This window comes from Phodopus roborovskii, unplaced genomic scaffold (assembly GCF_943737965.1).
Source record: "Phodopus roborovskii unplaced genomic scaffold, PHOROB, whole genome shotgun sequence".
NCBI classification, from domain to species: Eukaryota; Metazoa; Chordata; class Mammalia; order Rodentia; family Cricetidae; genus Phodopus; species Phodopus roborovskii.
This window is the reverse complement of record NW_026126416.1, coordinates 2,899,452-2,919,327: the sequence shown is the minus strand read 5'-3', so window position 1 is coordinate 2,919,327 and position 19,876 is coordinate 2,899,452. Positions and strand designations below refer to the sequence as shown.

General features: G+C 43.6%; 1 protein-coding gene across 1 annotated transcript; it reads right to left on the bottom strand.

The window, feature by feature from the left end:
* Positions 1 to 1,492: 1,492 nt before the first annotated feature.
* CUNH1orf53 (chromosome unknown C1orf53 homolog) lies at positions 1,493 to 5,624 on the bottom strand. The gene is made up of 3 exons (XM_051183110.1): positions 5,388 to 5,624; positions 2,645 to 2,746; positions 1,493 to 1,624 (listed from the first exon to the last, which is right to left on the bottom strand). Exons 1-3 carry the CDS (start codon positions 5,622 to 5,624, stop codon positions 1,553 to 1,555), a joined length of 411 nt encoding a protein of 136 aa, XP_051039067.1. The 3' UTR covers positions 1,493 to 1,552.
* Positions 5,625 to 19,876: the final 14,252 nt, after the last annotated feature.

Genomic DNA, 19,876 nt, shown 5'->3' with positions numbered 1-19,876 from the left:
GTACTACAAGTTGAGATGATCCCAAGAACTGGCAACTTCCTTAATGGCCAGCATTTGTTTGTTTGTTTGTTTTGCAAGGATTGCACCAAAGAGCAGCCGTGGGGTGTGGGGTAAAAGGCCCCCCTGGGAGTTCCTTCCATCTACCAAGGTTCTTTTTCTAAACACTCCCTTAAGTGGGACTCCTTTTCAACACCCCCCTCCCCTTCTTCCTTTCCTAGATTCTTCAGAAAGATAATCCTTTTAGACTATTTCTTTAGAACATCATCCACCCACCATCTGAGAAACTATCTGGTTAATCTTCAATTTTAGTTAAAAAGTAGAAATTTGTGGTTGCTCCTGGACTCATAAATGGGAAAGGAGCTGCAAGCAGTCCTTATGACTTAAAAGTTTAACTGCCTTGGCAACCACACCTCCTCTCTTCCTTGTGGATATGATGATCCCAGGTCCAATAATGTAGCATTTCAATCCAAGGAAACTGCAGGCACCTTGCATGTATCTTGGGGGTGGGGGTGGGGGGCATGCTTTCTAGAGTACCAGGGTCAGAGGATTGGAAGAACTGAGCCATCAACATGGTCAACAGGCTTTGGGGGCAATTTAACATCAGTCATGAAAATATATGTAAAAAGTATTTAAATAACAAACTGACTGAAGAAAACATGAACCACTAGAAATTAGTTTTCCCCATGTTTTATAGCTAAGAAGGACTTTCATTTGGGGGATGAATACTAGGGAAGGCTCTAGAACCTTTTGATTGCTTAAGATGAGGATTATCTCTGAGTGGTCTACATCTGAGGGTCAACTCTGGGCAACATTGCTCCTCCACAGGCAGACACAGTCACCCAGTGCCTGCTGTCCTTCTAAGGAAGCAGAGGATGTGTGAAAAGAACATCTCTTAGGGGATCTTGCCTCACCAGAGGCTGGGCTCTCACAAGGGAGTCACCACAGTGGACAGAATGGATACAGAGCAAGAACCATGTCCAAAGGTGGGTTTGCCTCACAGATGTCAAGAGTAAACAGAGGGCTGGGGAAACGGAGAATGAAGAATGATCTAAGGGAGGCGTGTTTAGTGCTCTGGTGCCCAGGTCAAAACCATCTGAAATTCACACCGAAAGGACAGACGGACAGTGAGAGCATCTCTTGCTGGGGGGTGGCATTTCTTGGGTATTTGTATGATGCACTACATGGTATTACACCCGTCTCCTTAAGTTGGAGACGTGAACAAAGTGAAAAATGTACTTGCCAGCAACCTTCCTTGCACAGATGAGAAAACACTGGGAGAAGCAGGGCCAAGGAAAGCCCAATGCTGCTCCTGTGGTCCAGCCGCTGCTTCCATGTAATAGAGCAGCCATTGGTTGTCTTCTCCTTCACCGTATGCATGTGATCGTGCAGCTAGAAGAAAGGGAAGTCGCGTCCCCTTTATGGATGTCCTTTTGAATATATGTATTTAGTGCTAAAGAGGTGTTCGTATACTTGCAACAGATAAGAATTCTCGATTAGGGTTTTATTTTCAAACACCTGAGTTCGGTTTGACAGAACAGAGGTAAAGCCGTTGTCAAACATAAAAATGGGAGTTGAACTTCTTCTTTTTAGATGGATCTTTCACATTGACTTGGCCATAGGGACACTGAAAAAGAAGGGCAATGAATTATCAATTTATTTAGCAGTCACTGTGGGGATGCGCATCTCTCACGTTGGGGAAAAAGGGGAGGCTGTCGTTGATGTTTTAGATCATTGCCTCTATCCTGTCTTGGGTATGCAATCTTGGGTAAATTGGCCCAAGTAGGGTTAAAGAAGGATTTCCTAAGTGTATTTCCTTCCAGTCTCAAGAGTTCATAATCTGTTCGTAATCCTAACAAGATAACAACACACCTCGGTGGCACTCCTTCCAATAAAAAAAACAAAAATCTGATTTCCCCTTTGCTCAGATTAGAGCAAAGTATAGTTCGTTCACTTTGACCATTAAACATAGGCACGTTATCTCCCAAAATAAGCATATTCAGACCCTCAGCACTAACTCTGTGGTACTGTGCCTTCTCAGTTTCTCTAAACACCAGCTAAAAGGAAGCAGAGAAAGGAGGAGGAAGAGAAGAATTGAGAGACAGACAGACAGACAGACAGAAAGAGAGCGAGGGAATATAAACCTCAGGAAAGCAGAAGAGCAGAACTGGAGATTTGCCCAGGGAAAGGGGCTGTAAAGCAGGCAGGGGGGTGCAAGGGTAGAAAGTCTTAGCCTTTGATAGAGACCCAGGGCTCAATGATGCGCAGATCTCTGTTCCTTAAGATGGCAACATTTCTAGGATTTGGTCAGCAACATTTTTGTTTGTTTGTTTCTGTTCCTGCCCTCTGTGCTTGCCTAGTGAATACAATTTCTTTCAGACTTCATGAAAGCAACCCTCCCCTGAATCTCAAGTCTTAGCATTTGGAGGAGCTGATGCTTTGCAGTAAAAGGGTACAAAATTCCATTAACTTTAAAGTCCCTGGGTTGGTACTACTAGCTTCATTGTCCTTTGCTGAAACAGCTTGTGGAAAAGCTAGTAGGTCTATTTAGCTTCTTTTTATTTCACTTGTTGTTCAAATAGTAGGTATTTATAAAGTCACAGAAGCTCAGCAAACTGTTGGGGGTAATTCGAGAATTGTTACTCACGTGTCTACAGGCAAAACCACAGCAGGAACCTCTCTGCAAGTGGGCCAGCCTCGTGAACACCACATAGCCCGTAGCTGGGTCCACATAGCTTAGCTGGCCAGCCTAAGAGTTATAGAACAATATATTAATCTTTGTTAATGTTCACTATATCTCTCTAATTAAATATTTCGGTCCAAAGCTACTGTAACAATAATAATAACAGTACTACATTTCTTTCCCAGTAATTGTAGTGACATTAGCGATTAAGAAGGGAATGCACTTCAACATTATGTACAATCTAACTATGCTCGATTGAAGGAAAAACCATGCAGTTTGAGTAAAATGAGAAGTTGATGGGAAAACAAGAAGTCCTCTGTATGCAATAACTGTGTAACCACCACTGTGATATTTTTCATTGCACATCCAGGCAACACGCTCCATAACGGGCGATTTAGATGATTTTAAGAGCTTAAGGGGCTGAAAATGAACTTCACTGAGAAGTTGCAGTTACAATTTCAGTACCTACAATATGTGAATTAGGATTTAAACTCACAGAAAAGGTGATAATCAAAACCAAACAGCCCTTGCAGGAAAGCATTACCTTCACTATTACTGAACACTTTCCATACCTTCCTGATGTGTTTGTTACTCCACTCCATGGTCCACACTATTCCCCTTTCCTACCAGCTCCCAGTATTGTTTGTTGTGACATTAACTTAAAAAAAAAAAAAGTATTGTTTTGCCACATTAACACTCAACTGGTTCTAACAAACTTGGTCAAGAGCAGCTTCCAGTTTATGAGTTCAAATGCCAGGGAAGCATTTTCCATCCAGGCCAAGTCCAAGGTTCGCTTTAATGATGTTTCTTAGCATCCAGATTTTATACAGGGACTTTCCTATGAGCTCTGATGTAACACTTTGACCTTCAGTAACTCAATGCATCGCTCTTGCATATAGATCTTCATGGAAATATGCGTGAGAAGTCCAGGTTCACTCCAAGGCATTCCCACACAGATGGACCATGGCACTAAGAATCCAGCAAGTATCAATGGTGCTCTCAGGAGTCTTCCCAGTCCTGGGGTCATATGACATCAGGTGCACTCAACACTACCTTAGAACGCACCAGAACCTCATCCTTTATCTTTTCTCTTCTCCATCCCCACAAGGCTCATGTCTGAAGATCTGGAAGGCAATCCAACAAAAACGCTGCAAAATCTTCAGTAGCTTCGCTTTTCTTAAGTGTGTGCGTGTTTTCCAAGGGGCAACTGTCTGGCAAGCCAACAGGCCTCTTTTACACATGTACTCTCCTGCTCTTCACGTGGATACCGCACACCTCTAAGTTTGCTGACTGCACACACACACACACACACACACACACACACACACACACACACTTTGTCCTCATTAGATGAACCTCAAGGAGTGCCATGATCCAAACTGGAGAGCAAGAATGCCACTGAAAGCAAGATGTCCAGTGACGATGCCATCAGCAGCAGAAAGCTAGGGGGAGGGGGGGCTCTCTGTCTCCAGGCATGGGAAAGTACAGTTGCTTCAGGGCTTTTTTATTTTTATTTTTTGCCGAATATCACACCTGTCTTCTGGGTTTACGTATGGTCTCCTGGACAGTCATGTAACCCACGTGAAACCCACATGGATGAAAAAGTTGTGGGTCCCCCAGTGGAAGTAAGTTCCTTTCTTTTCCCGTGTTGACTGAACCATCTTTGCAGGCCACCGTTGTTTGCTCTGAAATGATGGAGACTTCTGTGTTTTAACCACCGTACCTACGTGGTGACTAGTGGGAACAAACTGCACGGGTTATATCTAAAATAAGAGCATCAAATGCTGCCAATAATCTGTTAATAAATCTTTATTGACTTCAACTCCTGGAAGGGTCAGTGGATTCTCAGGACCTACTACTGTCAAGGGAAGGGATGTCAACCTTTGGAAAGGGTCAAGGTTTTCCTCTCTACACCCCCCGTGGTTTGAGCCTACTCAAATAACACTCCCTGGTCTAATCAAGTACTGGCCACATAGGAAGCTTAATATAATAGAAATAATAGAAATCACTTTTATATCATTATAGAACTTAAAATATAAATAATGTTATCTTCAAACTCTTATAGTCTGAGCTGCCAGGAAACTGCAGGGAGATGAGGTTGGATGTTAGTGATGACCCGCAACCGTCAAAACCACAAACCAGAAGAAAAGGTTATTTAAGAATGCCTAGGGTGGAAATGCAAAAAAAAAACTTGCCTGGTAGTAATTTCCTCTGCTCACTTTGGACTGACTGGAGGCGAAGGATGAGAGAGGGCATAGAGCAAAAACAAGGAGAAAAAAAAAATGCAAAGCGTCTGCCCTGTGCTTTCATTACTAAAAGTCACTGGATGGCAGGCTGCTCAAGTTATCGTGCACAGGGTACACACAGTCTATACAACATACTTCCCCCCACCCCACTCCCCTTACCGCTCAGTCCATCCTCAGCTCCCTAACGCCTCCCTTTCACTACCCAACACACTCACACGCTGGAGGGCGCGCGCGCGCACGCACCCCGAGAGAAGCCTTTAGTTAGGGGGGTGCAATGATCACAAACTGGGTCCCGATCTCGGGGCAGACCCCACCCCCCACCCCACACAGTGCCGGGAACGCCGGAATGCTGGCAGGACCCTCCTCCCCGGCGGGTGCACCAAGCCCACCCCGCCCCGGGCCGAGCGCGCGCAGGCGCAGGCGCAGGCGAGGCCGCGGGGCGGGCTGGGGACGAGCCTCACCGCGCAGGCGGCCCGGTGCAGCCCAGCGATGAGCAGCTCGGCCGCGGTTAACTCTCGGCTCGCCCGGCGCCTCGGCTCTCCTTCGGGCGTTCCCCGCGAGCCTGGAGCGGAGCCGCCGCGGGCCGCTGCAGAATCCGAGCGCAGCGCCGAGCTCAGCGGCTGCCGGGGGCCTTCGGCCCAATGCGGTGGCCTCCTTAGCGCGGCTCGGGCCCGCGCTGCTAACCCGCAGGCCGCCATGGCTCCTCCACCGGGGGCTGGGGCGGGGCGAAGCGAGGGCGGGGCAGGGGCGGGGCCTGGAGGGCGGGGCGGAGAGGGGGGTCGAGCCCTGTGCAGTGACCGCCTCGCTGTCCTTGTCCTCCAGTGTCCTCCACTCCGCCTCTTTCTTTGCAGAGGTTCCCATGTGTCTGCAGGCTGGAAGGAGGCGCCCTCTCCTCCCGTTCTGTGCTGTTTTTCTTCGGAGATAAAAAGGGCGAGCATTTTAATTCCCCACCAGGCCAGGTCATAGCCCCAATTATCGTAATTGTTTAAAAGAAAAGAAAACAAATAGAAAGTGAACCTTGTTGCTAAACACCTTCAACGCATATAGGAAAGGCTGCTTGCCCGCTGGCCACGTGTTGAGGGAAGGAATAAAATTCGGAGCAAGGACTTGGGGACTTGGTTAGTTGGCTCGCTCCAGAATGAAAGTCAAGAAAAATCCTCACACTAGGAAAAGGAAAAGGTGCTGTGGGGGCTGGAGAGATGGCTCAGTAGTTAAAAGCATGGCTGCTCTTGCAGAGGACCCAGGTGTAATTCCCAGCACCCACAGGGCAGCTCACAGCTGTCCCTAACTCCAGTTCCAGGGCATCTGACATCATCACAACAATGCATACAAAATAAAGTTAAATAAATCAATTTTTTTTTTTAAAGGAAGAAAAGGTTTTGTTTTGCACAATCACACCTGAAATCCTGTCTGGAAGACTGTTACACCATACTCCCACAAAGTTAATTTGAGGAAATTAGCAGGAGCCCAGGAGATAATCTCATGTGTTAATTAAATTAACACCATCCCCAGCCCTGGACATTGCAGCCCGAGTTTCAGGAGAAGGCTTGTTAAGTAGTTTTGTTAGTGATCTTGGGTAGATAGAACCGAAGGCAAGACTTGATCCTTGACAGCAAAAGTCGGTTAGTTGGGCTGGAGAAAGGTGTCTAAGACACCACATACCATATCAATTCCTTTTTGCAGCATCAACATTTTCTGTGCAACCCTGAAATCACAATTTGATGCTGTTAATCACGGATTGGGACAACTCTATTGGCATGTTTTAAATTCCAGTGAATTAATAAATTGGAATCCCGTGCCCAAATATTTCCTTTATATTAAAGTAATATATCTGAAATTGGAGACTGCCCACTGTTCTAAGAGACCCTAAGGAAATTTAGAAGGATGGGACCAAAGTTAAACTCACCTAAAATGAATAACATTAAACATGATAATTTACATATAAGTCCTATTTCATCCCCAACCAAGAACTGGAAATTAATCTGTTTAGATGCACTGTTCTGCTATTTAAAATCGATGATTGATATGTCAACATGACATCGCCTCAGAGGATGAGGAGCACATTTTACAGAAATGACATTGACAAGAACCGGCTGAACAGGAAGTAGTTTGGAAAGAACGACGCCCAAATTCCCAAATATTGTGTATAAATGTTTGTTTTCATTTAATTGGACTTTGTTATATAAAATTAAATAAAATAATAATAATAATAATAAAAAGAACCGGCTGAAATAGGAATGACAAAGAGTCTAGGAAAAAATAACTTATATAATATCCCTTCTAGTCAGAAGAGAGAGGTGAATAGAAAGTGACCGAGTTGGCCACGAAGTTTACACAAATTTACATGTGGGAAGACAGCATAGAACTCTGCACACAGTATCCCAATATCCCATCTCTGTTTTTATATTATAGTGGATGTAAGGTTTGGATGAAACTGGGCGGAGGGTATACACAGACCCTCTCTAATATATTTCCAACTCATGATCTAACATTATTTAAAATTTGGAACAGTAATGGATAAATAATGGTTTCCGGATTATTAAATATACAGAACTTTTTTCCCCCATTATCTCCTTTATTCCCAGTTTTAACAGTCATCTTGATGTAGGTACAGGGATGTGTACCCATAGTCCTAGAGCTCAGGAGGCGGTGGTACAAGGACTATGATTTGCCGCCAACCTGGGCTGTGTGCTTTTGTGTTGGCTCTTTTGTTATTGTTGTTTTGTTTTTTGTTTGTTTTTAAACCTCTTTAGTCTTCAGCCTATTTGTTTTTATTTTCATTTTTATGGTGTTATCTTATTTCTTCTGTTCTTGTTTTTGAGAGAGAGAGGGGGGGTCCTAAAGTTCAGTGTGTAGGGAGGAAGGAAGCTGGGAGAATCTGTCGGAGGGAAACATGGCCAAAATATACTGTATGGAAAAAAATTAATTCTTGCCTATAAAAGGAACACCAGAGTTTCTTTTAGGCAGGGGTTTCTCTGTGTAGCTTTGGAGCCTGTCCTGGAACTCGCTCTGTAGATCAGGCTGGCTTTGAACTCATAGAGATCCTGCTGCCTCTGCCTCCTGAGTGCTGGGATTAAAGGCATGAGCCACCAACACCTGGCTCAGAGGACAGTTTTAAACCCTAATGAAAGCAAACCCCCTCTCCTCTCTGGCTGGGGACTCGGGGGAGGGGCACACGTGCAGCAGGCCATCTATGTCCTACCTGTCCTTCTTTTCAACTTACCTTTGTCCTTTTTTATTTCTTCAAGAAAACACCCTGCATGGGCATCATGTCTACCTTTTACAGCCTTTCGATTTCCAGGCTTATCAGGTGCGTGGCCTTGTAGGCAAGCTTAGCTAATAGTCCTTTTACATTCTAAACTTTTAGCATTTGAGGATGCACTTCAGTTTAGCAGAGTTTGGGTGGGTGGGGTATAGCTAGACCATGAGGCTTCAGTGAGGGTCTCGTGTTTTCTGGCTTGGGGTACCTCTGACAATGATCCATCAGACTCTATTTCGTACAATCAGCATCATGTTCATTATTGAACCAGTCCTAGAGGGAACAGGTTATACTTAACCAATCAGGGCCAATCTAAACCTGCCTGTGGGTAGGTAACCCTCCCATCCCCATCTGAAAGTGGACTTTGTTAGCCGGGCGTTGGTGGCGCACTCCTTTAACCCAACACACAGGAGGCAGAGGCAGGTGGATCTCTGTTAGATCGAGGCCAGCCTGCTCTACAGAACGAGTGCCAGACAGCCAGGGCTGTTACACAGAGAAACCATGCCTTGAGAATCCAAATTAGGAGAAGTAATAATAATAATAATAATAATAATAATAATAATAATAATAATGTGGATGTTACTAATGTTGAGGGCACTGTTGACAAATGTCTACCAGAGTGTGAATTCCAAAAGCAATATAAAATTCGTCAGCCCACCCATCCACCCATCGACCTGACTGTTTAAAATTTCATCTTAAAAGTTGTCTTGGGACCTTATCCAGTCTTGATGTGAGGGGTTTTGTTCCTGGTCTTGTTTTTATCTTGTTGTGCCATGCTGAGTTGGGAGGCCTGCTCTTTTCTGGAGGAATAAGGGGAGGGATAAATAGATCTAGAGGAGATTGGAGGTGTGTGTGGGGGAAGACTGAGAGGCATCGAGGGAGGGGAAGCTGTGCTAGGAGTGTATCTTATGAGAGAAGAATCAATAAAAGTTAAAAACAAAATTTTAACTGTTCCTCTGATTTACCCTTGTTGTCCTTTCTTGGCCTCTCACTTATTATACATGTCCTTTGAGCTTTGGCGTGGCATCCTCAAAACTCTACCAACGATAGGGGGCATGCCTTTTCTGTCCTCTCGTCTCTATGCCCATCATGAACTTTTGCATTTACTACAATGAAACAGTAATGAGTAGAAGACCTGTGGTTGCATAATTAAGTCATTTGTCTTTCTCCTAAACACTAGTTAGAGATGGCGTCTGGAATCGTAAATACATAGCATTACGTATTGGAACAAATATACGTCACTTGTTGTAAATAAATGTTTTTGAAAAACCTAAGTGAAATGACACACTGGATTTGAAATGTTATGCAACAGCCGGATCATTTTCATGACGGTACACACATACACATTGTCCTAGATCTGTCCTGAGCCCCTAAATTGCTGCCTCTTCAAGTGATGTTTTTAATTATTAATTTATTGAGCTGTGAGTGGACACTCAGTGTTGGAACCACAGAGCTAACAACAAACACTCTTCTTGTCCACACACTGACTGCTGTGTGTATTTTGGATGATGATGATGTATGTACTTGATGTTTTTCGAATAGCTGGACGGTGTGTTATGACATGCCACGCAGCATGCAGATGTATTTTCACTATCAATTCCTATGATTGAGAGCAAATGTTACATGCCCCTAAGGTTGCCTGTGGGAATCTCTTTCCTTTTTTACCCCCCATTTAGTCAGAGATCGAGTAGCACAGTTTCTTTCACAGAGCCAGCCGGTCTTAGAAAATTCTTCAGGGAATCCTGTGGCCATTTCTGTTTGCGAGCTCTGCTGACTCCTCAGAGGATGCTGCTCCACTAGCATCGCATGCCTGGAGCACTCACACCCTTCTGTTGATGGGCCGTGTAACATAAAGGGCCCTAACCATTTCATTTCCCTGTCTCCTTGACTGTTGCAAGGAAGAGCAGTGTGGCTTCTACCGCCTTTGCCCGCTTCACGTCTCTCAAGTGACTTGTGTGGTCAATCCAGCACCCTCCCGTGGTACCCTTGAGTGAGATCCTGAACTCTTTACACACATCAAGTTCTTCTCCAGCTGCTGTCGGTTTTGTTTGGAAGACGTTATTGCTCCTGTCCTCCCTTAAGCCCCAGCCTGTGCCCGTGCCGGTGCAGGTGCTGTGCGGTAGTTTCTCTGTCAGCTCACTTTGCGCAAGGTTTCCAGTCTGTTCTGCAGGGTGTGTGCACACTCCCTAATGTCTCAAACACAACTGTATTTGCATCCGCCTCTTACATAACTTCGCTAGGGAGGACAGAAAGAAAAACTGGCCTAGCAAAAGGGTGAATAAATAACGGCAGCGAAGCCCAGTTGTGAATTTCATCATCAAGAAATAATGCAATTGCGTTTCCCCCCTAACACGTGATGGTAAAGACTCAGCTTTGGCTCTTCCTGACGCATCGCTTTTTCTTATGCGATTGTTGTGAGACACAGTACACTAAGATAGCAAAGTAACTGTGATTTTATTTGGCAATCTCTTTAGTAAGTTTCCCTGAAAGGGTCATTGAACTAATGGTCAGTGCGGCGTGTGGGCCGCATTCCAAATGAAATAAGTACATGTTGACAGTGAGGCCTTGTTAACCCTGGACAATCATTCCAATTATAAACCGCACGCACGCAATCTCTGTCACAGGAGACGTCCACACTAATTACTTCTAGCCCTTTTGTTATGCAAGCGTTAGAAATGAAACCTGCAATTGTGGCTATTCAGTGTGAACTCTGGGATCTCCTAAAATAGTATTGCTAATTTTTTTTTTAAGCAGTGATTTTTATATCGTTAAAATGCACGCATTCAGTTCGTGCTTTTTCAATTGTACGGATAGCACCGTTCTCCAGGCTTCCCTACATAACAACACGTTTGTAACAGGCATCCCAGCTAAGTCCACAAATGCAGCATACAAATCAGAGAGCTGTTCCCTTTCCTCTTTTTGCTGCCTGAGGGGGGAAAGCATGTCCACTGTTCCATGACTGGAATGAAAGGCACACTGAGTTTCAGGTCAAATATCCATGACATTGACATGTACGCCCAGTCTACTGAGTATGATACATGTTAATATCTTCCCAGTGGTGGGGAGGGTTGCCACGCCTCAGCGATCAACACGGCACACACAACGCCTTTAGGTTTTCCAAGGCCACGTTATGTGAGTCCTCCCTCGGCAGTTCAATTGTAGTAGGGTCATATTTGTGTAATTTATTCAAGGCGTCATCCGCATTAGTTGTCCTGTCTGACCACGTTTCATTTATTCGTGTTTTTTAAAGAGTTGTTTCAGTTTCACATGTACGAGTGATTGTTATTGCACGTGTGTGTGTGTGTGTGTGTGTGTGTGTGTGTGTGTGTGTGTACCAGGTGTGTTGCTTGAAGAGAGAGAGCATCAGATCTCCTGCACCTGGAGTTGCACACAGTTGTGAGCTGCCATCTGGGTGCTAGGAACTGAATCAGTTCCTCTGCAGGAGCAGCCAGTGCTCCTACCTACCGAGTCATCTCTCCAGCCCCCCTATTTAATTATTTATTTATTTGTGAGACAAGGTCCCACTTTTATAGCCCAGCCTGACCTCGATCTCTCAGTGTAGTTAGTAATGACCTTGAGCCATTGTCTCCACATCTCAAGCTAAGATTACTGGATTTAACGCAGTAGCAGAGGACAAACTCAGGGACCCATGGCTTCTAGGCCAGCACTGTAACAATTTGGCATCCCTGAATCTGATGGTATTTCGTTATGGCACACTTTGGATAGCATTCTTACGAAGTAAATTGTTTCTGTTACTTTGTGGGGCAGATAATAAAAGAAAATTCAGAGCTTCATGACTGATTGAACACTATAAAAATACTTGTTGTAGCCACAGTGAGTTCTGAAACTGAGAACTATTTGGATTCAATTGTGTAATGTCATCGAGCAGATCTAAGGTCGGTGGTTGATAATAAGAATGTATCTTCTGCCTACAGTTGGAATCTGAATTTGAGGACAGTGTGTGTGGTAGCACATGACTTTAACCTCATCCCTCCGAGGAAGAGCCAGGCAGATGCCTCTTAAGTTTGAGGCCAGCCTGGTCTGCATGGCAAAGATAAGCCAGCCAAGGCTATAATGTCAGCTCTGCCTAAGAATAAATGAATAAATGAATTAAAAACTAAGCCACACGCCCATAAATAAACAGATTCTTGAGTGGTAGCATGACATAGAAAAGTAATTGTTAAAGTCTTGAAGACCAGGAATTGTTGACTCTTAACCTATACCTACCTTCTCAACCTAAGAGAAGATTATTTAAGCCCTGTAAGAATGTGATCCTTTCTCCGTGAAATGTGACAAATATCCCAGCTTTCAGTTACTGGGAGCACTGAATGAAATACAAAATAAGCACCTGTGTTGTTGTTACTGCATTGGAAAACCCACTTTGGTGCCTTGATGCTTTATAGTTTATCCATCTACGTTACCACCAACCCTCAAATGCATGAGGCTCAGCTTGGCTGAATGATTATCAGTCTTTGTTGGCAGATGATAAATACTCTCTCTATGTGTATAATCAAACACACTTTCCCATTAATAAAAGTGTTTGTACAGTGATCAAAGACTGCAGCTCGGGATTCCAGAGATGGTGTTCCCAAACTAGCTTAACTATAAGAAACTAAATAATATATTCATTTAACAAACCTATACCCAGCATGTGGTAAAGCCATTTGGAAAAACCACTTGGTGCAGAAAAGGCTACAAGTCTATTAGCTGAGGGAAAGAGGAAGGATTGGCTGCCACTCACATACTACCTGCTTCTCATGCTTTTGGTCATCCTATCTTCAAGTTATCTCCCCATTAAGGTGGTTCAGAAACTCAGGACTTTTCCTGCTTTCTCTGGAGCAACTGTTCCCATTCCACCTTTAGGCTTACCAAAAGCCGGTTAACTTCTACAGCCTGTGAGTGGCCATGCAAGGTTTATCCCACCATCTATAATCAAGGTGGCTAGGGAAACTCCTCCACCTTCTTCATTTCTTCCCCTTTCTTTCTTTTTGGTGTTTTCGAGACAGGGTTTCTCTGCGTAGCCCTGGCTGTCCTGAAACTCCATCTGTAGACCAGGCTGACCTCAGAATCAGAGATCCACCTTTCACTGTGCTGGGATTGAAGGCATGTACTTCCAACTCCTGCTACTTCATACCTTTCTTACAACATAAAGAATGATGGGACATTCCCCCCAGGATCTTCTCTGAGACATGGCGTCTTTAAGAAACATATCCATCAGTCTTGTCTGCAGAGAGAGTTCCAGGACAGATAGAACTATGTAGGGAAACCCTGTCTCAAAAAGAAAAGGGGGTGAGGAGGGACGGAAGGAGGGAGGGAGGGAGGAAAGGAGAAACCCACATCAACTGCTTTTGATTGTAAAAGCCAAACTAGATTATTTTGTGTGGCTTGAGGTGCCCAGTTGTGCAGCATCTTTGGATTGCATTAGGACACTTCACTCCGCAGTAAATACAAACTCCCATTTCATTGCGAGGGAACACAGGATAGAAGGTGTTAATGGTTTGCCCAAGGTTGATGTACAATGGGTTATTAATAGGTTTTTTAAAGTTAGTATGCAAAGTAATAGATTTTTGTCATGTTGTCTTCATGAACATGTTTGCTTTTGTTTTGTTTTTACCCATCACTCTGTTCACCTCCTGCCTTCTCTCCTCTCCCCTCTAACCCTGGTGCCTCGCCTCGCCTCGCCTCGCCTCACCTCACCTCAAATGTCGCCTCTGTTTTACATTCATGCCACGTGTATTTCCTTATTCTATTTTTTTTCTCCCTCATCCCTCCCTTAGGGTCCCTTCCTCGCCTTTCATGGTTATATCACACACACACACACACAAACACACACACACACACATACACACACACACACACACACACATACACTCTGAGGGAGAAGGGAAGAGAAGGAAATTAAATCTAAAGTTCAGAAGTCATGTAACCTTTCTGAATTTGCCTTATTTTGCCTAACAGAATACTCCAGTTGCACCCATTTTCCTGCAGATGACAGCGCCTTCTTTCTCTGTAGATGGATAGAATCCCACTGTTATACATATGGCAATCTCTTTATTCACGGGCGTGTTGAGCATCTGGGGTGGTTCCATCCATCAGCTATTGGAACAGTACGGCAATGCACATGAAGGTGCAAATATCTTCGTCATGGTTGAAGTTAGAATCCTCTGGCTATGTGTGAAGAGAGAGGTAGCTGGGCCGTATGCTACGATGTATGTTTAGGTGTTTGAGGAAACTACACACGGATCCCACGTTGACCACACCTCGCAAGGCTCCCGTTTCTCTTACGTTTTTCTCAGCACTTGTGGACACCTTTTGTTTTCTTGGTGATAAACATTTTAACTGGGGACAGATGGAATCTCGGGACGGTTTTAACTTGCCATTACTTGAGGGCCAAGAAGTTGTGTTTTCCATTGCTGTTTCTTCTTTGGAGAAATGTCTATTCAGTTCATTGCCTCTCTTACTGGTTGGGTGATTGTTTCCTTCGTTGTACAGAAACCTTGTCGTTCCAGGTGACCCCATGACTTTTTTTTTTTTGGAAAGTACTTGCTTGTGCCTGCAAATTGAAATGTTTCACCCGCGTCCTTCTCTAACGGTTTCAAAGTCTTAGACATTACATTACTATCTTTGATCCATTTTGGATTAATTTTGCCCAATGTGAAAGATGTGGTTTTAGTTTTATCCTTAAACAGGTAGGTATGCAGTTTTCCATCACCATGCATTGAAGAGACCGTTCTCCAGTGAATGTTTCTGATGCCTATGTCATGGCAACTGTGTGGGGTTTTCCTATACTCCTTTGCTGCTTTTGTTCCTATGGCTCTAAGGTGTGGTTTGAGATCAGATATTGCGATTACCACATTGCTTCAGCCTTTCGTGTCCCCATATGGATTTTTAGGATCACTTTATCATGTGAAGAGAGCAATTGAAATTTTGATGAGGACTGTACCAAATATATAGATTGCATTGGATAGTGTGGCCATTATTATAATATTAATTCTGCCAACACAACCCTGGCTGTCTCAGAACTCACTACACAGATGCAGCTGGCCTTGAACTCATAGAGATTCACCTGCCTCTGTCTCCCTAGTGCTGGGTTTAAAGGCATACAGTGGTGGCCCACATCTTTAATCTCAGCACTCAGAAGGCAGAGGCAGGTGGATCTCTGTGAGTTCGAGGCCAGCCCGGTCTGCAGAGCGAGTTCCAGGACAGGCTCCAAAGCTACACAGAGAAACCCTGTCTTGAAAAACCAAAATAAAAATAAATAAATAGATAGACAAATAAATGCATGCAACACTACACCTGGCTTGGTCCTGCTAATTCTTGAGTGTGTAGGTCTTCTCATCTTTGAATGTCTTCTGCTGTGTGTGCGTGCATGTAATGCTTTGATAATTTTCTGCATATATGCAATGAGTTTTGACATTTTTGTCCCCATTACCGTTTCTCATCCACCCATCTCTCCCGATGAAACTCCTTTTCTTCCCTATAATCTCCCTCCTACTTCAGTATCTTTCTAAAGTTTTAATTGATTAGTTAATTAATTCAGAGACAGGGTCTCACTATGTCTCCCTGACTGGTCTGGTGGTATCTTCTAAAATTTAACCCACTAAATTTAAATAAGTGTGCTTTATAAGCATGAGTGGGGGACTGTTTTCTCATACATGGGCAACTTACTAGTGGATACGTCACTGAGAAAAATGGCAGCCCCCCCCTCCTGCTTTATGATTTAAAAAAATAATTTGTCATACAACCAATTTAACTATCAGCTTCCACTTACTCTCTCTCTCTCTCTCTCTCTCTCTCTCTCTCTATATATATATATATATATATATATATTATGTTCCCCTTTCCTTGAATTTTTGTTGCTGTCTAACATTGCTCAATTTATTATCATTTCATGTCTGTATTATTACAAATGCTTCCAAAATAAAAATTACTACTTCTCTTCTCTCTCTCTAATTCATACTTAACACTGTTGTCAAAATAGTAATATTTACATGGCATTACTAGCATACTTTGTATATTTATTTTTTGTTTGAAGGAGTTGTTTTTATTTTCTTTTAAACTAGGCTGTCACTATGTAGCTAGCCTATTCTGGCCCGGGAAATTCATGACAATCCTTCTGTTCCAGCCTCCCAAGTACCAAGATTATACGTAAAACGTACCATTCTTGATTAACTCACAAACCATTTTCACTATCATTTTCTGTTTCAAAAACCCTCAGAGTTGCTACTTTACATATAGGGTAAAATATGAACTCATTATCTCGGCATTCGCAAGGCTCCCACACTTTGACCTCTGCAAAACCTTTCCAATCTTCTGTCCTATTACTCTCCAGGTCAAACACTCTGCTATAGTCAGACTGGTCTCCTTAGTCTCCTCTAAATTACCCATGCTGCAGACAGGCAATTCTGTCTCCCAAACAGTGATTCCCTCCCTGCTCCCCAATTGTATTTCACTGTCCAACCCTCCTCCGTGTGTCCCTGAGGTAGACACTGCCAAGTCTTAAGTCAATTTTGGAAACACCACATTTCTGGCTGTGGATAGATTTATGCAAACATGTGACCAGTGACCATGAGAGGTAATTCTATCTAGAGCCCACTGGGAAATATGGGATTTTTTTTTTTCTTTCTAGATGGGATAATAAGGAATTTCTATTTTGAATACAGTGCTACAAAAATCCTTTAAGACGCCTCCTTACAAATCATCTCATTAGTTAAATAACACCATTTTTTTTTTTTTTAAATACAAAGACAAACTTGCAGAAAGCAGGGAAATCTGTATTTGTCGCTGACACTACTACTTCTATCTTGGAGAAACTTGACCATCTTGATGACCATGGCATTTAGTTTCTTTCCAGCTGAATAGAGCCATGACATAGAACATGGCCCTTGTCAGCTGGATAGTTTGGACCAACATCCTTTGTGAAGTTGAGCCATTTAGAGGACTCCATTGTGAATCAGAGCTGGGTCATTGACTTTAACGTTGTCATGGCCCAACATTAGCAAGAGGGAGGAATATGAAGTAAATCTTCTCCTCAGCAGGAGGAAGTGCCGAAGCCTGCCCGTCTGTGAACATGGACAAAGTGGGCTGTGCTTACAAATAAGCTTTGGGTTAAAAGTCATTTATTTTCACGAACATCCACATTAGGATAATAGACCTTGTGATAGACTTGAGTGGGGCCTTCCTTAGGTTGCCCTAAAGAACTGAAAGCAAATGAGTTCGTTAAGAGAACTACAAACTCCACTTTTATCCCATAAAACTGATATAACAACAGCTTTGATGAGAACAGATCCACATTCCTCAAATAAAGCACACAAGGGATCCAAGCCTCATGGGCCACAAACAGATAAACAAACAACAACAAAAACACCCCACAGATGCAAGATGGAATAATAACGGAAACCTTCAATAGTGGAAATACTGGATAGACAATCCGATGGTGTGCTGTTCTCAAGTGTCATGGAAACACCCACACATTTTCAAGCTCATCCCATAGAGCTGTGCAGAATCTGCCTATACTTAGTCTGTATATTTTGTCATCTCTAAATTATACAATGCACATACCACGTGAATCTGTGTTGTTTCTGAGAAAGAAGAGAAACCATTTCTGTACCCATACATAATGTTACAATGAGTGTATATTTGTGTGTGTGTGTGTGTGTGTGTGTGTGTGTGTGTGTGTGTGTGTGAAATCATCAAAGAATCAAGTTATAAAGTATTTAAAGAACACTGGCCAAAAAAAAAAAAAACAAAACAAAACAAACTGGTGAGATCATTCACATATGCAAATAGAGGAGAATTTAGCTAACAGAGTAAGTGAGGCAGATTTCACAGATCCAACCAACCACTGATACAAACATGTTTTGTAGCTGGAAGATGGTCAGTCAGGAAAGGGCTTGCAAGTATGAGGACCTAATTTCCATTCCCCCCCAAAGCAGGGGGAAAGCCAGGCATGGTGGCATATGCCACACACACACACACTCCATTCTCCTTTCATGGCCTCTTGTTTTGTTTTTACTTTCCCTCTGTTACCCACTGGCTTTAAGCAGGGCTCCCAGCATGGCCATGGGCTTAAAACTATCCACTGCAGTATAAGAAACGCCCAGATGCCTACGCCACTGAACACAAGATGGCTGTCAGCTTCCCCCACCCATGACGAAATGAACTCAGTCTTACAGGCCCTATGTAGGCAACCAAAGCTTTATAAGTTCATAACTGCCATGGCCATGTCATGCCCATATGATAGTGATGGGAGATGTCACTCTGTAAACATGTTTCTCGTATTGGTTAATGAATAAAGCACTGTTGGCCAATAGGAAAGCAAGATAGGTGGGACTAGGAGACAAGGAGGAGAGAGGAAGGAGTAGGGAGGAGTTTCAAGATGGTGGACTGAGAGAGAAGAACGCCAGCCCCTCTCTCTCCGGTAAGATAAGACCACGTGGAAGTACTTAGATTAATAGAAATGAGTTAATATTTAAGACAGAGCTAGCCGATAAGAAAGTAGTAACAGGCCTACAGCTTCATATCTAATAGAACGTCTCTGTGTGTTATTTGGGGCTGGTGTGGCGGTGGGACCAGACCAGTGGAAAAACTTACTCTAACATGACAGTGACAGCATTCTGTAGTCCTCATTCCTATTGTTTGACTCACTATAATTTTTTTTTTCAGTTCCATTGATTTTCCCCCCAAAATGTTCATAATTTCATTTTTCTTTTTAACTGAATAAAATTTCATTGTGTGCATCCATCACATTTTCATTATCCAGTCTGTTGATGGGAATCTAGACTGTATTTCCTCAGCACTGTGAATAGAGCAGACTCTCTGTAAGCCTAGCCATCACAAGCAACTTGTTCATTCCAGTATGTTTTTTTGTTTTAACATCCAATGAGAAATTTGCAATGTTTGTTCATGTAATCTGTCCTCCCTCTCTTCAACTGGACTCCTAAGCTGTGGCCTTGAATTTTTGGTGCAATCCTTCTGCCTCTGCCTCTTGAATACTGGGATTACATGTATGTGCCACCATGCTGTGCTCAAGGCGGGGACTTGTGATTGGACTACTCACTGCCAGTATATAAAGAGAGTGCCATTCTAGTTGTGGGTTGGTGAGATATAGGAGGTCCAAGTTGGCGACCTAATTTATAAAGCCTTCATTAGCAGTGACCTGGGAAGACACATTATTGTGAAAGAATGTCTTTCTTGAGTGGGGACTCAGTAATACAAATAAGGAGGAGGGCTTACAGGCAGTAGTTTTGGCTATTGCTGAACTACAGAAAGATAATGAGAAGTGAAGGGTGATTAACAGCCACCTAAAGACAGCAAGTGTGAGCCAGAAGGGCTTCAGACTGTTGTCTTACACAGTGGAAGACAGACATACATGAGCAAGAGACAACAGGTCTAGCTGGTTGTGTGTCCTGGCAGGTCTGGCCCTAAGTCAGTCCAGATGTTTCCTCTCTGGTCTTCTGATCTGCATGGCCTGTGGTAGAATAGGGTTTTCCTGCCGAGCTGGGGGCTGGAATTCTGGTAGCCGGTGTGATCCCTCATCAAGTAAGGGGGTCTCCACCCAATTTTAGGGCTAGGACATGGTAATGCAGAGGGGGTAAGGGTTAGGGATACAGGGAGATGGGCACTAAGGGAGTGGCGAGGGCCTGAGGGCCTAACTGGACTTCTGATGGCCAACCTTGTCTCTGGTAGATC